Source organism: Neofelis nebulosa, chromosome 12 (genome assembly GCF_028018385.1).
Source record: "Neofelis nebulosa isolate mNeoNeb1 chromosome 12, mNeoNeb1.pri, whole genome shotgun sequence".
NCBI classification, from domain to species: Eukaryota; Metazoa; Chordata; class Mammalia; order Carnivora; family Felidae; genus Neofelis; species Neofelis nebulosa.
In genome coordinates, this window is record NC_080793.1 from 89,219,913 (window position 1) to 89,241,519 (window position 21,607).

Sequence of the window (21,607 nt, forward strand, 5' to 3'; positions counted from 1 at the left end):
TCCCCTTGTGAGATGCTTCCGGTACCTACTTCTCCTTCCAGCACCCTCAGCACACAGTTATACGTCTAGGACCTGTTTCAATACCTTGGGCCACAAACTCAATTGCGTCCCTTTTAATTTTCCAACTAATTCCTCAAGCACCCACCTGCCTGTCTTAGACATCCAATGTCTCCCCCTTACAGCATGGACTTCCCCACCTCCAACATACTGTCACAAGGCCAACTTAGCCCGCAGGGCTGCTGCTTCCAAACAGACAGGGAGGCTCCTGGGGAGCCAGGGCAGTTCCCCGAAGGGACCTGGTTTTGAGCTCTTTCTATTCCCGCCATGCACATTTCTGTTCCCTCTGGGGGTCTCCATCGACCATGCAAAGGCAGCCTTGCTGGTCCAGATCCCCACAAAGACCAGAGTGACCCAAGCTGACACTTTTCTGGCCCCCCTCATGTGTGCTTCCGTGGTTCCCGAAGCAGGACCCTCAAGGGCTGATGAGGCGGAAGGGGCTTCCTGCTTTCCCCACAGCTGTGCCCAGCCAGCTTCTTCTGGCTGAGGTCTTTATGTTAAGTCTGGGACGCCAGTCCTAACTTCCTTCTCTTGAGTTCCTCTTCAAGCCATTGCTGTCCTGAACTTCTCAGTCTATCAGAGAGAGTCAAGTAAAGGGGTGGCTCTCTTAGTCCCTCTCTGCCCAGAAAGCTCATTGGCTCCTAAATGGACTTGCCCATCTATGACTCAGCAACCAGCTCTGCACACCACGCTGTACAGGGAGGGCAGCTGTGGCCAGTCCATAGAAGCTTCTGTTTACCATCACTACCTGAGAGGAGCCCTCAACAGTGCGGGGCTCCAGGTGACTCACTGTGTTCTAGAGAAGGAGCTGGCAACTTCTGTTGTAAAAGTAATGTAAAGTTCTGCCTCATCTGTTGGTCTTTAAGTTTCATGACTGCAGGGGCTGTGTTTCTCTTATTTACCAATAAATGCCCAGTGTCTGAAACATTGCCTGGCACATGTAGATAGATGTTCAATAAAATTTTACACATTGAACCTACTATACGCAGGTATCCATGCTAACTTGCTCTGTATAATATAATAGCCGTATGTGGTTACTCAAATTTAAATTAAATAAAAATTCAATTCCTTGGTCATGTTTTAAGTGCTCAATATTGTTAGTGGTCAATAGCCACGTGGGGCTAGAGGCTATTGGACAGAGCAGATATACAATATTTCCCTCTTTGCAGACAGCAAAATATGTCCCTCTTTGGACAGCACTGGGCTAGACCCTTTACAAACTTCTTTTCAGTTAATTTTACAAAAACTTCTTGAGGCAAGGAGTAGTGTCTACACTGCACATGAAGAAACTGAAACTTCAAAAGTATTCTTAAAGTCAAATAGCTGGGGTTTGCACATAAGTCTGTCTGATGCTGTATGGCCTTCTTGTTGCAAAATAATAAAAACTGACTCAATCTGGATAGTATTATGTTGGGCAATGGAAGGAGAGAGTCTCAACCCAAAATAATTGAATGGCTTGATCATTGGCTGTGCCGATGGCAAAGTCAAGAACAGAATCCAGGAGGAGTCACCAGCTATAAAGAGACCAGATCTCTAGAACAGGCCTGCAGCTCATAAGAATAACATTTCTCAAACTTTCTGTTATAAGGAACCATTTATTTTTACATTTCCAATATGTTAGCGTCAATGCTTTTGCAATATGTACTAAAACTTAATTACTAAAAAGTAAAATAAAAAGAACAAAGACATACAACAATAAGCCCAGTTTTTACTGGATTCAATAAATCTCTGACATGTCAATAAATATGATCAGAAAAAAACACAGTAAAAGGATTACTATAGAAGTTGCTAAGTGTTATACTAAATCTCGGTAATTGTCTCATTGTGGGCTAGTAACAAATCGTTCACCCACCAGCCCCAGCCCATGGACTCTACACTTTGAATGGCACTGCCCTAAAAGACTGAGCTGGAACTTTACAGGGATTTAAACCAAAGACCAAATATGTTGTCTGTTGGTTAAGGAAGCATTACACCATGGCAGCACTTTCTCAAGCATTAGAGAGGACTGGACTGAAACTCCATCATTCATGGGCAATTTCTATGGGTTAATTCTTAGGCTCCTTTCAAATGTAACTCCTCTTCGGGGAGACTTCAGTGCTGGATAGAGGCCCTCAAAGTCCAGGCCAAGGGTGGTATTGTCATGAGGCAGTTGCTAAAAATCTAGTGTACAGAGCAAAAGCAGAAGTAGGGATGCACAGAGTTTAGGAACCCGAGCATCAAGCTCTAGAAGAAAATCAGAGCTGGGACAGGGAACACGTGACATCAAGGGTTGAAAAAGAGATGAAACCAGGGAAACAGTGGTGAACAACATCCTGTTATGTGAACTTGTGCTTCTGCCCCGAGTTCCTCTGGAACAATATCGGTCATGTACACCTTAGTATAAATTAATTGATCAGCCCTTTTGCTTCATGTAGGGCAGACCAGAAGGAAGTGACAGTCAAGAGCAAAGCAGAACAGGGAAAGAGAATTCTGAAGCCAGACGTTTCCTGGGGCTGAATACCCAAATTAAGAGTCCCTCAGCCTTTGAGTGCCTGGTGGCCAGGGGCTGAGAAAAGAATGGAAAGTAGACCTACTATTTTGTTCAAGGTTTTTGCCTAAGGGTACAGTTTTCCCTTATCTGTTGTTCAGCCTGATGTCTCAAGCCACAGTAGGCATTTGGCTTCTACATGTGATTTATTTGGATTAACTTTTCATTCTGCCATCTGTTAGCCTATAAACAGAACACTTTTCTCAGTAATCTTATCCTGTCCCTGGGATTTCTCTTTTTCAGACACAACCAAAAGATCAGTCACCACAATAAGGAGGGAAGTGAACAGAGCTGTAAGTAGTCGTGACTTACCTTATCTCTTTCACCTCTTTTCTTCTCCTAGGTTAAATTAAGAAATAAGCCCTGTTCTCGGAATGCACAAAAGGGCAATGGAATAGTTTCAGCCTGCACAGAATCTTCCTGTTCAGTGGCATTTCTGCCCGTTGCTACTGTGACCTTAGGTTGTTCCACACCTCTCTTGGAGGAAAAAAAAAGTGTCTGCTGTGCAGCCACAGAATAGTTGTGTACTCTTTGGTCTGTCTCTATTCCTAGACATTACCGGGAATCTGCACAGGACATCAGGGCCCACATGCTTAGAAACATGTTTAACACTTAACAACAAGGGAAGATACTCAAATCTGAACCGATCAACAACTCATGTTTTGCAACCGTTGTTAAGTACATCGTTGGGGGCTGTGGGTCAAAGTTGGGAGAATAGAAGTCTTTCATGAGGCTGACAGGCTTGGAGCTGGAATTTGTGGGAAAGGATATGATATGGAGGTCAGGAGAATTGGGGTTGCTAAAAATCATTCAGCCTGGTTGGATGAAATGCTTAGACCCTGGGGAAGTGGTGTTTTGGGGACCAGACCTGGGTCCTCTTGCACCATGGGTATTTCTAGCTTTCTTAGGAAAACCACCTTTCCTTTTGAAATCTGGGGATCACATGGTGTGACGCACGAGCTCATGAGTTTGCCAAAATCATAGGCAACTCATAGAAATTTGTAAATAACTTTGCTATCAGCTACTTGAAATATTCAGAACTGGTCATTTTAGAGTTCTGTTGAATGTGTCTGTAAAATTCCAGAGGCACCAACTGTGAAAACAACTCTAAAAAACCTTCAACACCAGGGTCAGTGCCTGGTAGCTCAGAAGCACAAAATATGACTGACAGGAATGACATTGGGCCCTGCTCCCTCCTACCACATCCCTGAAAGCCATTCGTGAAAACACATCCCATTACTGCGATACTCGTCCCTGGGCACAGAACAAGGAACAAAGGCAGTTTAGGTCTGGACTATACTTAAGGTCTAGTTGTGCTGAATTGCTCTGAATCAACAATGAGATATTCTTAACTCAGAAAAGTTTCAGATTATTACTGGCAGTCCTAACTGAAACATCTGTTTCTTGAGAAACAAAACTCCTATAGTCCGATAGACTGGGATACTTGGTCTACATGTGGGTTTCCATGGGAGAGACCTCAGTATTTGTGCTTCATGAGCTCTGAGTCTTTGTATAAGCGTCTCCTTCAACTGCTCAGCATAAGGAAAAAAGAGAAAAAGGGTGTCTGCTGTAGAGCCACAGAGCAGTTGGTTTGAGAGCAGAGGTAGTAAGGTAAACTCAGATGCCCAGACAGCCAGGCAAGTATTGAAATGACAAAGAAGAGCACACTATGACCAGATAGGGGATGGTGACCAACTGGAGGGCATATTCCTGTGAATTTAGCACCAGGCTAACATTGTTGAAGAAGATGAAATCCAGATTTTTCTATAAAATGTCCTAGTTATTAATGCTTGCTGGAAGTATTTCAAATATCAAACAAACCAAATAAAATATGTCCATAGGCTAATTGAACCTATGAGGGACCAGTTGCAACCTGTCCCCTAGAGACATAGTGTTGTCAGAAAAGGGGTTAGAATCTGAGTAATGAAGGCAAAACCATGTATGTGAGGAATTGAGGGAGGCTCAAAGGCTTGCGGCCATTCTGCATGTCTCATCCTATGGCCTGCCACATGGCCTGAGTAGCACATGGTTAATAGAGGGACTTTCTTGGATTAACAGGGTATCACAGCCATTTTTAAACAATGCATCTCCTTATAAGCAGAAAAACCTCATACTCTTTTTTAAATGGTAGGTGAAATTCAAAGTAAAGTAAATATCTTGGTCAAAAGTCAAATTAAAGAAATTAGACTGGGGTGCCTGGATGGCTCAGTTGGTTAAGCATCCAACTTATGGTCTCAGCTCAATGTTGATCTCAGGGTGGTGAGTTCAAGCCCTGCATTGGGCCCCATTCTGGGGGTGAAACCTACTTGAAAAACAAAAAAACAACAAAAAGAGGAAAGATGGGAGGGAGGGAGGGAGGGAAGGAAGGAAGGAAGGAAGGAAGGAAGGAAGGAAGGAAGGAAGGAAGGAAGGAAGGAAGGAAGGGAGACTAATTCTCTTCTCTTTCCCCCCAACCAGTAACATATAGTCGTCCATTGTGCCTTCTAACCTGGGGAGGGAGAGTAAAGGAGGTGAAAGAATGATGCTTCTCTTCTCTCTTCCTCACCCCTCCCTGGCACTTATATATGTGGTGTGATGTAAAGAGGTCAAGACCATTTAGATATACATCAAAGAAGGAAGACTAATTCTCTTCTCTTTCCCCCCAACCAGTAACATATAGTCGTCCATTGTGCCTTCTAAACTGGGGAGGGAGAGTAAAGGAGGTGAAAGAATGATGCTTCTCTTCTCTCTTCCTCACCCCTCCCTGGCACTTAAATATGTGGTGTGATGTAAAGAGGTCAAGACCATTTAGATATACATCAAAGAGGGCTCACACAGGAATGTTCCTGGTACTTTTATTTACAATAGCAACAAATCAGAAATACAGGTGAATAGGAAATATAAACAACTAAAATGAAAGCACAAAAAATAGATGTATTTTTGAGATGGATAAATCTGAAAAATATAATTTGGGGAGAAAAGATACACAGCAGAAAGATAGAGACAATGTGTGGGCAATTATAGAGTTTAAAAACTGCAAACAACCTCTATGTAGTGTTTATGGAAACAGTCATGTGAAGTAAAAGTACAAAAACAACCAAATTTAACCTCTTAAACCGGGTGGTGGGGATGCCAATGGTGACGATATTATTCTCCTAGTTTGTTGTATGCCTGAAATGTTAATTTTTATAAAGAAGAGGCCATGACTAAAATTCAAGAGATTTAGACTCCAGTTTTTCTGTGAGCTACACAATCTAAGGTAAGATCCACCAAGGGGCACTTGAATATTCTCCAGAGAAACAGAACCACAGAGCCACTAGGACACTGGCAAGTATGAAATCTATAGGGCAGGCTTGGGGGCTGGAAGAAGTTCAGGTAGGAGTTGAAATTAGGAATCCAAAATCTGTAGAGTAGGCCAGTAGGCTGGGAACTCAGGTGAGATGTCTATACTACAGTCTGAGGCAGAATTCCTTCTTCTCTGGGAAACCTCATTTGTTGCTCTTCAACTGATTGAATGAGACCCACCCACATTCTGAGAAGGCAATATGCTTTATTTTTTTTAATTTAAATTTTTTTTAACATTTATTCACATTTGAGAGAGACAGAGACAGAGCATGAATGGGGGAGGGGCAGAGAGAGAGGGAGACACAGAATATGAAACAGGCTCCAGGCTCTGAGCTGTCAGCACAGAGCCTGATGTGGGGCTTAAACTCACAAACAGTGAGAACATGACCTGAGCTGAAGCCAGATGCTTAACTGACTGAGCCACCCAGACACCCTGAAATTTGCTTTATTTAAAGTCAACTGATGACAGACATTCATCACATCTACAAAACGTCTTTCCAGCAACATCTAGACTAACATTTGATCAAACAACAGGGTACGATAGTTTAACCAAATGGACACAGAAAACTAACCATCACATGCACTACCACAGGAGAGAGGCAGTCTTGGCTGGAGTAAGTGAATTTGTCAGACCTTCCTGAGCCTCAAAAAATAGAAGTATGTGACTATTCTGGGGTCACAGAGTTGTCCGAGAGGCCAGGGCTCTGTCTAAAACCTGTTCATCCATGAACCTGCCACCCCGGTGCCTGCAGACTCACTATTTAGGGTTTTCTATTTATTTCACAGGGTTGTTTCTCCTCAGCTCACTGCCTCTTTCAACAAAAAAAAGGACATGTGTGGTATCAGAATTCTGCACTTTATGTGTTTTGAAATAATGAATAGTTGAGTAAATCAGGAAGGGGAAAAACAGCCCTGTCACCAAAAGTGCTTGATAAAATTAAACTGAAGGGTTTGGAAATGACTTGTCTGTCTTACTATCCATTTGTCTGTGCTTCTTATAGTTTATTCTGCAATAAATATAAAAATTGACTGATTTTGACCTAATTTGTCTTACTACTAAACGATAAATCTTGCTTAATTTTAATTGTGTTGGCCAGCTCAAAAATAAATAACTAATACAACTTTTACAACTAAAAAAATTTTTTTAATGTTTAATTTTCTTTTGAGAGATAGAGAGAGACAGAGCGTGAGCAGGGGAGGGGCAGAGAGAGAGACACACACAGAATACGAAGCAGGTTCCAGGCTCCGAGCTGTCAGCATAGAGCCTGATGTGGGGCTCGAACCCACAAACTGTGAGATCATGACCTGAGCCTAAGTCAGATGCTCAACCGATTGAGCCACCCGGGCACCCCTAGAACTTTTTAAAAATTACATATTTTTTTCTGAGCAAAAATGAAAAAAAAAATCCATTGCACACAGATTACCATGGTTAATATTTAATAGTGCTTTAATTTCTAATGTTTTTCTGTATTTAAATTTTATGAAATTAAATTATAGTATGTATAGCTTGATATAGTTTTCTGTAACTTAATTTTATGTCATTAGTGTTACCCATGTGCTAAAAATATAATTAATGGCTTTGATATTTTATTGTATATATGGACTAGGACTTATCTCTCTATTGCTCTACCTTTAGTATCTACCTCAGAGTTGTTTTATGTCTTTGTTATTTAAATATTGTCACAATTAGGGGCACCTGGGTGGCTCAGTAAGTTGGGCGTCTGACCCTTGATTTTAGTTCCAGTCATGATCTCATGGTTCATGAGTTCGAGCCTTGTGTGGGGCTCTGTGCTGCTTGGGATTCTCTCTCTCTCCCTCTCTCCCCTCCCCTACTCTCTCTCTTTGTTTCTCAAAACAAACAAGCTTACAATAAATAAATAAGTAAATAAATAAATATCATCACAATGAATAATCTTATACACAGATCTTCATCTGCAGCTCCGATTATTACCATAAGGTAAAATCTAAGATGTAAAATTACTGGAGTAAAGCTATAGACATTTTTAAGACTCTCAAAATATATCGCTGAATTGCCCTCTAAAAGGGTGTACCAACTTATACTAGCAATATATGAAAGATGTAGTTTCATCCTTGCGTTTGTTCCAATGCTGGGTATTATCGTTTTTAAATTTTGCTAATTTAGAAATTGAAAACTGTACGTCATCATTACTTTAATTTGCATTTTCAAGTTATTAGTGAGATAAAACATTTGCACAAATTTACAGGTTTTATCTTCTTTTGGGAACTGCCTATGTATCTTTTGTTCATCTTTTTAGTTATGTCTTCACTTACAGTTAATAGTAACCCATTACCTGCTATATATTTTATAAACTTGCCCTTGATTTGTCACTTACTGCTAAGCTGCTTCTTCTTATCTGAAGAAAACAGTATTGGGTATAGTAAAACTGGGCTCACAGGACCAGGTCATAAACATAAATGTCCTATATGTCACATATTTATGAAAAGGAAATAAATGTATTAATTATAACAGTTATGCTAGATAAAAAGTTTACAGGCAATAGGATCCACGATTCCCAGAGGACCAAGTTATACATCTCTAGAAGCAGGTGCAGTGCCTTCTTCCTTTAAGAGCCCATCCCATCCTGGGATGCATTGTACTTTCAGTAGGTGCCTATGAAATGCTGGCCAACCAACGTTAACATTCTATTATCCACTAACATGTATCAACTCCTTTTTAAGGATTAGGTGAACTGTAGCCAGGGGGCCAAATTGCCTCCTGTTTTTGTCAGCAAAATACTATTGAAGCACAGCCATGCTCACTGTTTCCATACCATTCCCAATGTTCACATCCTTGCCCCCCGCCTCTGATGGCAGGGTTGAGTAACTGCCTCAAAGCCTATATTGCCCATAAAGTCTAAATACTTTACAACCTGGCCCTACAGAAAATGTTTGGTGCCCCAGAAGTTCTCCATGGCTCTGTGCCTTCTCTCACAGTGAATGTACTTGGTCTTGTGCTAAATACTCTAACGCTACCCCCAACTCCTATCTCAGCTCCATAAAGGCTGAGGACAGAGCCCCTCTGGGAAGAGCTTGGTCCAGCCAGCTCAGAGCTCTCGATCTCCCACCTCTATCTTCTGCCATCCCAGCTCTGCCTCACCTCCAAACCACCCACGTGGGGACAGTCAAGTTCTAGGCTGTCCAGGAGTCATCCTGACCCTCCTGTTCTTAGTCACATCACCTTGGTAGCTAGAGTCCTGGGACTTGCCCTGAGCATATTTGTCACACATAGTTCTCACAAGACTTTGATACAGATAAACAGTCTCCCTTCCCACTTAAGAAGGGATGGGCTTGGTGGTTTTGCTTCACTGACCAGAGATTGAAGTGAGACCTGATTAATGTGAGAATGCCCAGCAGGGCTCAGAAGCTCAGGCATCAGCTGTACAGGGCTTGATTTTCCACTCCATAGCTCTGCCTTGAACTTTCTAGGCAACTCTGGGAAAGGTGTTGCCTATTCTTATTCTTGTGGAAATCCAGACTTCTCAGCCTCCCCAGATGGGCTTTCAAGGCCTTAACTTTATTACAGGATCAAAAGACTCAGATCAAACTAAATGTGGCCAAAGAGCTCATTACCATCCTTCTCCATGGTGGATGTGGTGGTCATTAGTGTTATTTCACATATTTCCTGGATCTCTTGATTTTGTGTGATGTAATAGGATTGCACTTCTCTGCACTTAATTTGTAGTTAGGTGTGGTCATGTGATTTGTTTTGATCAACTAAATATAAGCTTAAGTGATGTGTGACTTCTGGGTAGAAGATGTAAGGCCTAGCTTGTGCTTTGCTGTATTCTTTTTCCATCTGGTGTGGCAACTAGCAACATTTGGGGTAGTGTTGCTACATCAGCATGGGTCTCTGAGTAACTACAAATAATGGTCAGCCCCTTGCTGACCCTCAGTGGACAGGGAAGCTTTGTTTACTATTTGATTTAAATAATAGAGATTTGGGGGTTGTTTGTTACTGCAGCACAATCAAGTCTATCCTGACTGATTCAACAGGGAAATCCTGGAACCTCAAGTCAATACACTATATATTGTCGCTTACAGTTCTGCTTCTGAGGAGTGATAATATGGGGAAAGGCTTTCTATATAACAAAAAGAAAAGAAGAGTAAGATATAAAAATATACTTACTATATCATTAATGCTTTATTTAAAAAATGTTTTTAATATACCGTCACACCCCTTTCTCCCAAACAAGTGAAGAAAAATATTTAAATGCCCATAAGCATTATATTCTGGAAACTTGTATTGTTTTCTTCTTTTATATTTTCTGAGTTTTCTTTGTACTTGAATACATTTTAAAATGTTCCAATGTTGGGGCACCTGGGTGGTTCAGTCGGTTAGGTGTCCGACTCTTGATTTTGGCTCAGGTCATGATCTCGTGGTCGTGGGATCAAGCCCTGCATTGGGCTCTGCCTTCAGCACAGAGCCTGCTTGGGATTCTCTCTCTCCATCTCTTTCTGCCCCTCTCCTGCTCACGGGCACGTGCTTTCTCTCTTACTCTCTCTCTCAAAATAAATAGACATTAAAATAAGAAAAATAAAAAAATAAAATGTCCCAATGTATCACTTTTAAGTACCCAGGGGTGCTTGTTAGATGAAGGATGATCTCTGTCTCTATCCTCACCTCTCACTGTATATATCACCTCTTTGTATCCTATATAACAAATGCATATACAGAACTCTCCATGGGGTCCTTGTCAACTTTAGGGAGAGGAATGCTATACCCTGTTTCAAGGACACATACCAATGTCTTAGTTGATTTTCAGAGCTTCTTAACCTAGTGAGCCTACAAGGAGTGGATCCATACTCCAAGGATGTAAGAGATCAGGCTTGGGACCATGGCTTCTTGATCTCGTGCAGGCCACCGAGCTATCAACCAGAATAGCTTTAGGAGTGGATTCTGATCCCATAGATCTATATCATGTTTCCTTTTAAAAAAAAAAGTTATCCTAGTCATCATGACATGGTTTGTTAGAGATTACAAACCATGTAACCTGACTTCCTCATTTTACAAATGGCAAGATTTGGACTAAGGGATGTTACATAACTTTCTTGAGTGAAATAATAACAGAAAAATAAAAGGTCTTGTGATTCCCAGTATAGTGCTACTCGTTAATTCATTCACTCTGAAATATGCACTATTTGCAAGACTCTGTCAGGTAGGCTGTGTGGAAGTCGTAAGGGTGAATGAGGCACAACATTAGTATTCCAAGATTCTTACAATCAAGAGTTGGAGATAAGGTACTCAAAACACTGTTTTCATTGGTATAATTTGGGCTAAAATGAAAAGAGGCCAGATTTCTGTATACCCCCTAGCAGTTGATCAAATCTGTGTTTGTTTTGTTTTGTCTGAGTCTCTTGTCTTCCCCTTAGGAACTTCCACCTAAGAACTGACCATAGCCTCCACAGGCCGCCATGGTGCAGGTGCCTTCTCTGTGCAGTGGTTTCCAGTCTTTTCTTTCTTTTCTTCCCATGATAACCCTTTCATAAAGGAAACATTAGACAGAACACCTGTACATACTGAGTGGGGAAACTTGAGTCCTCCTCCTCTGGGTCTCCTTTACTGTCACTACTATGCACACACTTCTGTCGTGAATGCATGGGGCTTTTTCCCCACCCGGAAGTTCTCTGGGATACCAGCTTGGTGTCCTACGATTTAACTCAAGTCTGACCCTATGTCGCTCGGAATAGCATGAGATCCCACCCGTTAAGGGCTCAGTCCCACAAGACTGCCCTCCCCGCCCTCCACCCCCCACTTCAGATGCCAATGGCCAGCCCAGGCTGTCACCTCTGCTTCTGACCAATCAGCTATAAATAATCTGAGGTTCCCACCATCCCCTCCTCAGGTTCGGTGAATTTGATAGAGCAGTTCCCAGAAGCAAGGAAAAGAGTTTACTTACTGTTTACCAACTTACAATAATGGGTTATAAACAATACAGTGAACATCTGATAGAAGAAATGCATATGGCAAGATATGTGGGGGCGTCCACACTCTGTGTGTGTGCCACTCTCCCAGTACCAACTTGTGCTCCACAACAGAGAAGCCCCTGGAAGCCCTACTCCAGGGATTTTTATGGAGGCTTTATCACATAGGCATGACCAATCATTAACTCCATCTTTAGCCCTTCTCCCCTCTCTGGAGAATGGGGTTGGGGTGAGGGGTGGGACTGAAAATTCCAAGCCTCTCACCATAGCTTAGTCTTCTTGGTGACCTGTCCCCATCCAGGAGCTCATCAAGATTCACTTCATTACAACAAAAGACACTGCTGTCATCCAGGAAATTTCAAGGGATTTAGGAACTCTGTCAGGAAGTGAAGTCAAAGACCAAATATTACGACAAAGATGTTCCCAATGCTCTTATCATTTAGAAAATTACAAGTGCTTTAGGAGTTCTGTGCCAGGCGCCCCGGGCAGAGACCGGTATATATATAAATATATTTTTCAATTATCTCACAAAAGCATGTTAAAACAGTGGTGAAACCAGACTGAGGGGTATATACACCCTGCCTTAGGTCCCTGCAAAGGCCTCTAAGGTACATTGTGCTTCTCAGAACATATTTGCAAAATCATGAAGCGCTCAAACTATCACTTTATCCCAAAGCCCACCTTATGTACCTATCCTCAGAATCCCCAGAAATGCCCACCCCACATCCAGCTTCCTTCCATGTAGAGCGCAGCTGTTCCAAGGAGGCGGGTGGGGGCTGGAAGAGGAGAAGAGAAAGTAACCTCCTCACTCACCTGGTTTGTGAGGGTTTTAAGAAAAATGTTTGTTTATTTATTTATTTATTTATTTATTTATTTATTTATTTATTTTTGAGAGAAAGAGAGAGTGCAAGCAGAGGAGTGGCAGAGAGAGAGGGAGAGAGTCTCAAGTAGGCTCCATACTGTCAGCACAGAGCCGGCTGTGAGGCTTGAACTCATGAACCATGAGATCATGACCTGGGCAAAATCCAGAGTCGGACGCTTAACTGACTGAGCCCCCCAGGTGCCCCTGGGCTTGTGAGTTTTTAATTGTGTGAGAAGTCTGTGTATTTTGTATTTTAGTTCCCTATGGCTTTACAAGAAGTACAAAAAATACATGAAAATTCAGAGATGGAGAAAGTATCACTTTAGGCTGGGGACAATCAGGGAAGAGGGAAGGCTTCATGGAGGAGGTGACATTTGCACCAGGCAAACATGCGAATAACAGACTATTCTAGATAGAGGGGACACAGGGGGAATGGCAGAGGCAGGGGGACATCACATCTGTAGGAAAAGGAGTGTGATCCCAGCCTGGAAAAAGCTAGTTGTGAAGCCAGAGGGAAGCTGGTTGGGGGCCCTGCTATGAGCCAGGAATTCCAGGCAAAGGAGGTTAGATGTTGCTCCTTAGGCATGCATGCCTCAGGTCTCAGCAGGAAACAGAGGCCACACTCAGAAGGGGTGACTGAGGCAAGCTTACTAGCTGCAAAGGCAGGAAGGGGGCGGTGGGGAGGTTGAGCGACCTGAAACTGGCAAGAGCAGGGGAGAGCTGAGCACCCCTAGGCCTAGAGGGGACGGGGGAAGGCATAGTTAAATTTTTTTTTTAATGTTTATTTATTTTTGACAGAGAGAGAGAGAGAGAGACAGACAGAGCATGAGCGGAGGAGGGGCAGAGAGAGAGGGAGACACAGAATCCAAAGCAGGCTCCAGGCTCCGAGCTGTCAGCACAGAGCCTGACATGGGGTTCGAACTCACAGACCACGAGATCATGACCTGAGCTGAAGTCGGACGCTCAACCGACTGAGCCACCCAGGCGCCCCAGGGGAAGGCATAGTTACCAGAATGCTGGTGAGAACAGCAATAGGAGAAGGCCACCTGCAAGGCCACCTGCATGGCATCAGCTGGGCTCCCCCGTGCATTTGTGGTCAGTTGACAGATTGTTTGGGGGATGCTGGTCTTAGGTGGCCTCATTCATATGTCTTGGAGTTGCTGCTGGCAGTCGGTTGGGCCGTGTGTCTTCAGCAGGCTTGTCTGTGCTCTTTTCGACACGGAAGTGGGTCCAAAAAGAGCAAAGAGAAGGCAGACCCTGCCATGCATGTGTTTTTCAGGTTTCCGTCCGCATCTCGTTGACCAAAGCAAATCAGAGCTAGGCCAGATGTGCCTGCAGCCTGTCTGGGAGGTTGCTGAAGCGCATCCGAACCTCACTATGCTACTCGTTACAGCCGCCTTTATCCCCTAGTCTGAGGGAAAGCATGGCATGCAAGCCGGGGGGAAAGAGAGCCCAGTGAGCAGGCAGGGTATAGCAGGGTGGAGAATGTGTCTGTAGGAGCCAACAGACATATCTGGCTCCGTGGGGAGCTACAAAAGGCTTTGAACGGGGAACCCCGCCAACCGTGCTCCAGCGTCACTGGGCCGACTGCAGGCCTGAGAACAGAGCGGAGAGGCCTCTTGCAACAGGTCTGGAAAGAGAGGCTGAAGACATGGACGAGGACCATGGTGCAGGGGGGAAGCACAAAGGTCTTGAACTCTGCTGCCTCCAGATACATGAGCTCTTCCCCCACGGCCGTTTCTCACTCCAGTCTGTTTTTGAGAGGTTATCTCTTCTCCAATCAGCAAAGTGATTTTCCTATTTGTGCACTTGTCTCCCCAGATTTGAACCTGTGTTTTCAGGAGCTGGGGTGACCGGATGGGACATCCTCGAGAATGTTCTGGACTCTGAACAAGCATCCTCTGGCCTGCAGAGCTCGTTGTTTGCACTTGTCCAATGCCTTTGTGGCTCCAGCACTGAAGAGGAGACCGCCAAGAGAGCGGGCAGTGCCTGGCCATGGTGTGCTCAGAGCACGTCAGGCAGTCCGCCCTCCCCACATCCAGGCACCCACCCCTGCAGCCTGTGACCCTAAGCAAGCACTACTGCACTTTAGAAAATGACCGCCCCGGACCCGAGACCCCAGTGAGTGCTCTGCAGCTCGTTCTTGCTGCCAGACTCAACACAAAGGGAGTTTCCCCCCGAAGTTTCCAAAGTGATTTCCAGAAGCGGAGATGAATGGAAATTTTCAGTTATAGGAAAGGACGAATTGCCAATAGAGTTATTTTCTCCACTGTTTCCTCTGGGTATACTGGAAAAGCCTTTTGAGACCATTAGAGTTTACACACAGTCAAGCCATAATTGACAAGTTATGTGGCTTACTGGAATCTTGACATCTGAGTTGTTTAATTAACAGAAAGCATTTAAGTACACAGTGGGCGGCTACAAATCGTGGAGAAAAGCTGTTGAGTATTTTGTGAGGTCTGAATCACAAAGCATTTTTTTTAACCTGCAATGGCACCATGTTGGATGATTTTGTTTTAAACTACATCTTTAAAAAGTTCTGTTTTCTTAACCTCGGAAACCAATGGCATACATTAGAAAAATTTAGCACGCTAGTATGCTGTACCTGCAAAGATTTCAGATGGGCATCCATAATGGTCAAAGTCCCAAACTAGGGCTCCTTTCCCGGCCCTCTCTGTGACTTTAAACTTAACCTTTCAGTGACTCGGTTCCATGTCTGTGACACAGTGACGCTCACTAGTCAAGGCCTTTGATGGTTGGCACTTTAGAAACGCCGTGGAACCCCTTCCGTGCGTGTCAAGGGTAACAGCATGCAGCAACAGCAGGTTAACCATGTGAAATTTGGTCTGTGTACTGGGGCCATGGAGTTCGGGGCACCTGCTGATCTATGAACTATCCAAATGTGTACATTATCTAGAGCCGAGTCTTAGGTTAGCAGCTTATCTTTCTCAGTTTTGAATGATGAGGATTTGAGCACATGATACATCTTCTCCTTAGACTCTAAGCTCCTGGAGGGCAAGGAGGGAGGAGGGGTTTGTCAGTCCTGCAGCCTGTTGCTTGGAATAGATGCCTCATGCATGATTGGCTCTGAGACTCATCGTAATATTGAAGAAAATGGCGACTCGTGACATCCTTACTTTTTATGACATTAATAGGATTGGCTAAAAGTATGTAAAGGCAATCCTTGAAACAAAAGAGCCGAATGAACACTAAGTCTTTAAAAAAAAAAAAAAAAGTACATTTTACAAAGGGAGCAAAAATAGTATTCGGGAGAGTTTGAGGAACTGAGAAATGCCAGACAAGCAAAAACCACCTATGATCTCATCATCTCAGCACAAGTATTTTCATTTTTGCTGTTTGCATTTGGTCCTTGTCCAGACATGTATGCGATCTCAGCTAGCGTTGTAATTTTCCATCCTTTTTTCAAATTTGTCATTGTACCACAAGCTTACACCTATATTGTTGATTAGTCCTCCTAATGATCACTTTTAATGGGTGCTTGAGTCACAGATCACAGTGAGATGTGATTAGGCACAAACTCTGTTCATCACCTGACCACTGTAAGCCTCTCCTTTGACTAGTGGACCACAGGTGACATTTGGGGTTCCTAAGGACTGGTGTCATTTCAGAGCAGCGTTCAGGAATCCCTGAAAAGCCTGGGTATTTCCATTTCCCCCAGTGCACAGACACCTTCAGGAATGACTTGAAGTCCCCTTGGGGATAGCTTGGAAGAAGATCTACAGTACCCATGGCATTGTTGCGGGGTCCCTTCTAAGAATTTGGGGAAGAAGCTGTGATTCTCAGTTGTGAAAACTCAAGCCAGGTTTCTATTCTATAGATCAAGCCATGCTTTGGTAGGCCGGACAACTACTTAATTCTTAGGGCCAGCCACTACTAAAGCTTTCCTGTAAGTAAGAAAATCTGATTGCTCTTCTGGGATCTTTCATCTCATTGAAGTCAGGAAGCCCATATCCGTGGCAGCATTTCCTATCATCATCTTTGTCCTACAGAAAACAGCCGTCTGGTGGCACCCAAGGTTGTGGGGCTCCGTCACTAATGCATTTCTCAGTGCTTTAGTGAAGGGAATATCCCTTGGGCCCTTTCAAGGGGAGGAGAGATGCACAGGTTACACATGACAAATTGCCCCATTATTCCTACCTCCTTAAGCCTTTGGGATCCTTTCTGCCCATTATTCCATAGAAATTCTATCAGCTTACATCATTGTCGTCCACAGGGGTCAGCCAACCAACTTAGGAAACACACCATCTCCAGCTGCTCAAACGAATACATTTGTCTCTGCTTGCTTCCGCTGTATAACAAAACTTAGGGCGTATGTTTATCATTTATGTATTTATGACTCTGTAGATTAGCAACTTAGGCTGGGCTCGGCTGGGGCAACTCATTTCTGCTTTCCGTGGCATCAGCTGGGCTCCCTTGTGCATTTGTGGTCAGTTGCCAGATTATTTGGAAGATGCTGGTCTTAGGTGACCTCGTTCGCATGACTTGCAGTTGGTGCTGGCTGTCGGTTGGGCCGTGTGTCCTCAGCAGATTTGTCTGTGCTCTTTCAACATGGAAGCGAGTCCAAAAGGAGCAAAGAGAGGGCAGACCCCAATGTGCAAGTGCTTTTTAGGTTTCCGTCTGTATCGCACTTGCTAACGTCTCATTGGCCAAAAGCAAGTCAAATAGCGAAGCCAAAATCAATGTGGAAGGAATTACACGAGGGCCTGACACACAAAATGGCATGATTCCCTGGGGCTACTGCTGAAACAATCTACGGTAGCATTAAGTCCAAAAACCTATGGAAAGTGTATTATATCAGGGCTACCTAAGTTTGGCCCCAACCCAATGTTGTATTGTGTTCTCCTTGATCTGATACCCTTACAATCCAACTCTGCCTATATTGGGTCTGTTCTAGCATGAATTTAACAAAACCTTGTGATTCTTTTGGAGTAAAGCCTTTTCCTCCAGAGCCAGACTCTGCCCTTCTCTCCCTGAATATGCTGGGATCTGACTCTAGATAAAAGCCTGAAGGCCATGGGCACTGGGAGCAGTGGGGTTTTAAAAGATTAGGGATCCCCATGCAAAGGCAAGTGCCCCAGACGTGCTTACTACCGGTTTTCAAGCAAAGGAAGGCTGGTATTATCAAATGGGAAATGAGAGGCTTCGTCCACTATCAAGGGAAGATCAGTGACACTTGGGGGGAGGGGGAGGTCCAGATTTTCAGCTTCATCCACGCCCACCCAAAGGTTCCTGTTCCTCATGTCAGAGTCGATTCCTTCTAAATGACCACCTCCACTCTCGCATATGAGACGTGGCCCATCTGTGAATGTTTCGTTTGGGTCTGCTTTTCTAAACATGTCTGTCCTATAACTATAAGGAACAAGAGATATTTTTAGAGCAGCCTTAGAAGCCCTCTGATTCCTTAGAGATGATTTGAGCTGAAAGCTTGTTGTTTATTTCCATCCTGCAAGCACCATGGTGCAGTCAGAAGCAGCCGGCTCACCTTGCATTCCTCGGAATCATCTTTACCAGCGTTAGGCAGCAGTTAATGTGTCTCCAAAACCCTGCCTCCTGCTGGCACTCCAACCCAGCGAGAATAGAGGATAATTTAATGAATCATAACGCCATTGCATGCCATAGATTACCCGCTCCCACTTTCCATTGGCAAAGAGTTCAGCTCTGAGTTCAAAGCAAATAAATCTCAGAATCTTGTTTTTGAGAGCCTGTTCCCTAAGATGATTCCCAGTATCAGGTCCTCTATCAGCCAGGGTCCAGGCAGGAAAGTGCAGTGGGTTTAATATTGGGAATTGGTAATAAAGATACAGGAAGACAGAGCACAAAGTAGATACCAAAGAAACCCAAATCTTGGAACTGCCAACAGCAGCTAACTTTCTGCTTTCCGCCACCACAGAAGTGACAAATGCAGGAACTGGAAACAGGAAGGAATTCTTTGCCTCTGATATTCCGGTCCCCTAGGGTTTCCCGTCTCTTGGAACTTCACAGGAAGCCAGCTGGCAGGGGAAGCTGGTGAGTGAGGTTTGCTGAATCCCTGCCCCAACCTGGCAGAACAGAATAGAGGAAGGTAGGCTTGGAACTGAGAACAGGAGGTAAACAACCAACCAGTTCCTGAATCAAAACTTATCTGGATAAATGGAGATACATTCCCTGAGAGAGGAAAATACAGAGACAATGGATTCCAGTTAGATTGTAGCACAAGGAACTTTCTTAAACTTTGTGGCATTTGACCATGTAACAAGGGCCTATTATATATTTATTGATTAGTTGGACAAGAAAGTAGCAATTGGGAACTGCTCTGGCCACGAGCATAGGACAAAAATCAATCTATTTTTAAATGCATTTCATAGAACTTGTATCAGTTGCATCACTTGGTTTGAATTGAAAGAAAACCTGAAGGGGCGCCTGCGTGGCTCAGTCGGTTAAGCGTCTGACTTCGGCTCAGGTCATGATCCCGCGGTCCGTGAGTTCGAGCCCCGCATCGGGCTCTGTGCTGACAGCTCGGAGCCTGGAGCCTGCTCCGGATTCTGTGTCTCCCTCTCTCTGAGCCTCCCCCATTCATGCTCTGTCTCTCTCTGTCTCAAAAATAAATAAACATTAAAAAAAAATTAAAAAAAAAAAAAAGAAAACCTGAAGCAAACGGGCTTAAATTAAAAACAAAACAAAACAAAAACCCCAGAATGCATTGGCTTATACAACCAAGCAGCCAGAGGTGCAGGTGGACACAGGGGTCTGATGATGCCAGCAGGATCCAGATTGTCTCCCCCATCTCTTCCTCCGCTTCCTTTTTGCTGACTCCGTTGTCAAACACGACTCTGTATTCTCAACAGCAGGCTCTTCTTAGGGGAAATAACTCCAAGAACAAGTTTCCTGCTCAGTTCTGTTTGTCCTGTAAAAATAGAACTCCATGGTAAAACAGAACAGCTCAAGAAGTAGAGAGGAAGCAAGTCATGCCAAGTATTAGGAGTTGCACACATCAAGCAGAAATATAATTGGCCTGAATATATATATATAAATGTTTATTCGGGCTGCTGGTCAAATCAGGCAGCTTCCCAGTGTCTCAATTCCCCTTGCTTTAAAACTCAGCAGATGAAACGCTCAACTTATAGGTAATTTAAAGTTTAAATCAAAACAAAACGTAAGGAGGCCTTTTCAGTCATAACATTGGCAAATGCTTTTTTTGGTTTTTGGTTTTTGTTTTTTTTTAAAGAGAGAGAGAGAGGGAAAGAGAGAGAGTGTTAAGCAGGCTCCTCACTGGGCCCCGATGCAGGGCTCAGTCTCACGCCCATGAAATCATGACCTGAGCTGAAATCAGGAGTCAGATCCTTAACCGCCTGAGCCACCCAGGTGCCCCAACAAATGCTTTTTAACCATAATACATATTGCTCCAAAATATGTTGTTAAATTGGTAGACTCATAAACTGTTAGTGGTCACGTATCAATATGATCTTTTTGGAGGGTGATTTGTCTATAGATTACAGGCCATACTGCATACCATTTATTCAAGTAAGTGTACTTTTATAAATCCATAAATCTGAAATAATCCAAAAGATAGAAAAAGCCAAAGACATGGAGACATTCACTGCCAATATAAATGTACAATTGAAAAAAAAAAAAAAAAAAAAAAAAAAAAGCTTTGCCATAACATTGAATGAAAATCGCAAGATACAGGGGCACCTGGGCGGCTCAGTCGGTTAAAGTGGCTCCAGCTCAGGTCACAATCGTGCAGCTCATGGGTCCGAGCTGCATGTGGCCCTGCGCTGACAGCGGAGAGCCTGCTTGAGATTCTGTCTCCCTCTCTCTCTGCCCCTGCCCCCTTGCTCTCTATCTCTCTCTCAAAATAAACAAACTTTAAAAAAAAATTAAAAAGAAAATATCAAAGTACAAAACCCTATCCTCAGTTACTCAACTTAAAAAAAGTGAGCTCAAACACTATGCTTGGATATGTAGCAAGAACCATGTCAAGGTTTATACTTTCACCCCAAAATACCATTCCAAGGATTTTTCTAAAGGAAATCCATAGACTGAAGCAAAACGTGTTTTTATATTGAAAACAATGTATTAATTACAGTATTACCTACATGGCCCCGAAGTGGAAATAACCTGTCAAACAAAGTGGAAGTGAGTTAGTCATAGGAATTTTATTTGTTTTGCAGAATACTATCTATCATAAAATGACAGTTAAAAAGATTATATGGAAAAATAATTGTTATGATATAATTTTAAGTTGAAAAAATAATTTCAAAAAATGTATTAAGCACTTACCCAGCCTGAGCCCATCACTATGTCACTCAGTTTACGTCTGTTATCTCTTCATGCTTAACAATGTGATAGGTAGGAAGGGCGTTCTCCTCACGGTTCACGTGAGAAAATTGAGACAAATTTCCTTAATAATTTTCCCAAGTTCACACAGTCAGTAGAACCAGGACTCAAACCTAAGCTCACTAACATGACAGCCATTTCTCATTATCTAACATGCCAGACAAGCCCTGGACACTTAAGGATAATTAGTAAAGTAAAGAGAGAGAAAGAGAGAGAGAGACAAACTGCAACAATGATGTGGGTGGTCACAATAATGGTTTTCTTTCTATTGCAATGCCAAGTCCAAGTAGATAAATAAATAACAAATAAATAAGAAAAAAAATGTGAGAATAGGGTGCCTGGGGGACTCAGTTGGGGAAGCGTCCAACTTCAGCTCAGGTCATGATCTCACGGGTCGTGGGTTCGAGCCCCACATGAGGCTCTGCGCTGACAGCTCGGAGCCTGGAGCCGGCTTCGGATTCTGTGTCTCCCTCTCTCTCTGCCCTTCCTTGCTCTCACTCTGTCTGTCTGTCTGTCTCTCTCTCAGAAAAATAAACATTAAAAACAAAATTAAAAAA

At 43.4% G+C, this 21,607-nt stretch overlaps 1 protein-coding gene and 1 long non-coding RNA gene across 4 annotated transcripts in view; one reads left to right on the plus strand and one right to left on the minus strand.

Moving 5' to 3' along the window:
* PDCD1LG2 (programmed cell death 1 ligand 2) overlaps positions 1 to 17,682 on the plus strand; it is a 94,326-nt gene extending 76,644 nt beyond the window's left edge. For all 3 annotated transcript variants that reach the window (XM_058695845.1, XM_058695847.1, XM_058695846.1), the window contains 2 exons: positions 2,828 to 2,877; positions 14,535 to 17,682. In XM_058695845.1, the coding sequence (XP_058551828.1) occupies positions 2,828 to 2,877; positions 14,535 to 14,540 (56 nt within the window). In that variant the 3' untranslated portion in view covers positions 14,541 to 17,682. The remainder of the gene's footprint in view (positions 1 to 2,827; positions 2,878 to 14,534) is intronic.
* Positions 17,683 to 18,918: 1,236 nt separating this feature from the next.
* Positions 18,919 to 21,176, minus strand: LOC131492151 (uncharacterized). Its single transcript, XR_009251894.1, has 2 exons — positions 20,994 to 21,176; positions 18,919 to 19,617 (listed from the first exon to the last, which is right to left on the minus strand). It is a non-coding gene; the product is annotated as an uncharacterized LOC131492151 (long non-coding RNA).
* Between the last annotated feature and the right edge of the window lie 431 nt (positions 21,177 to 21,607).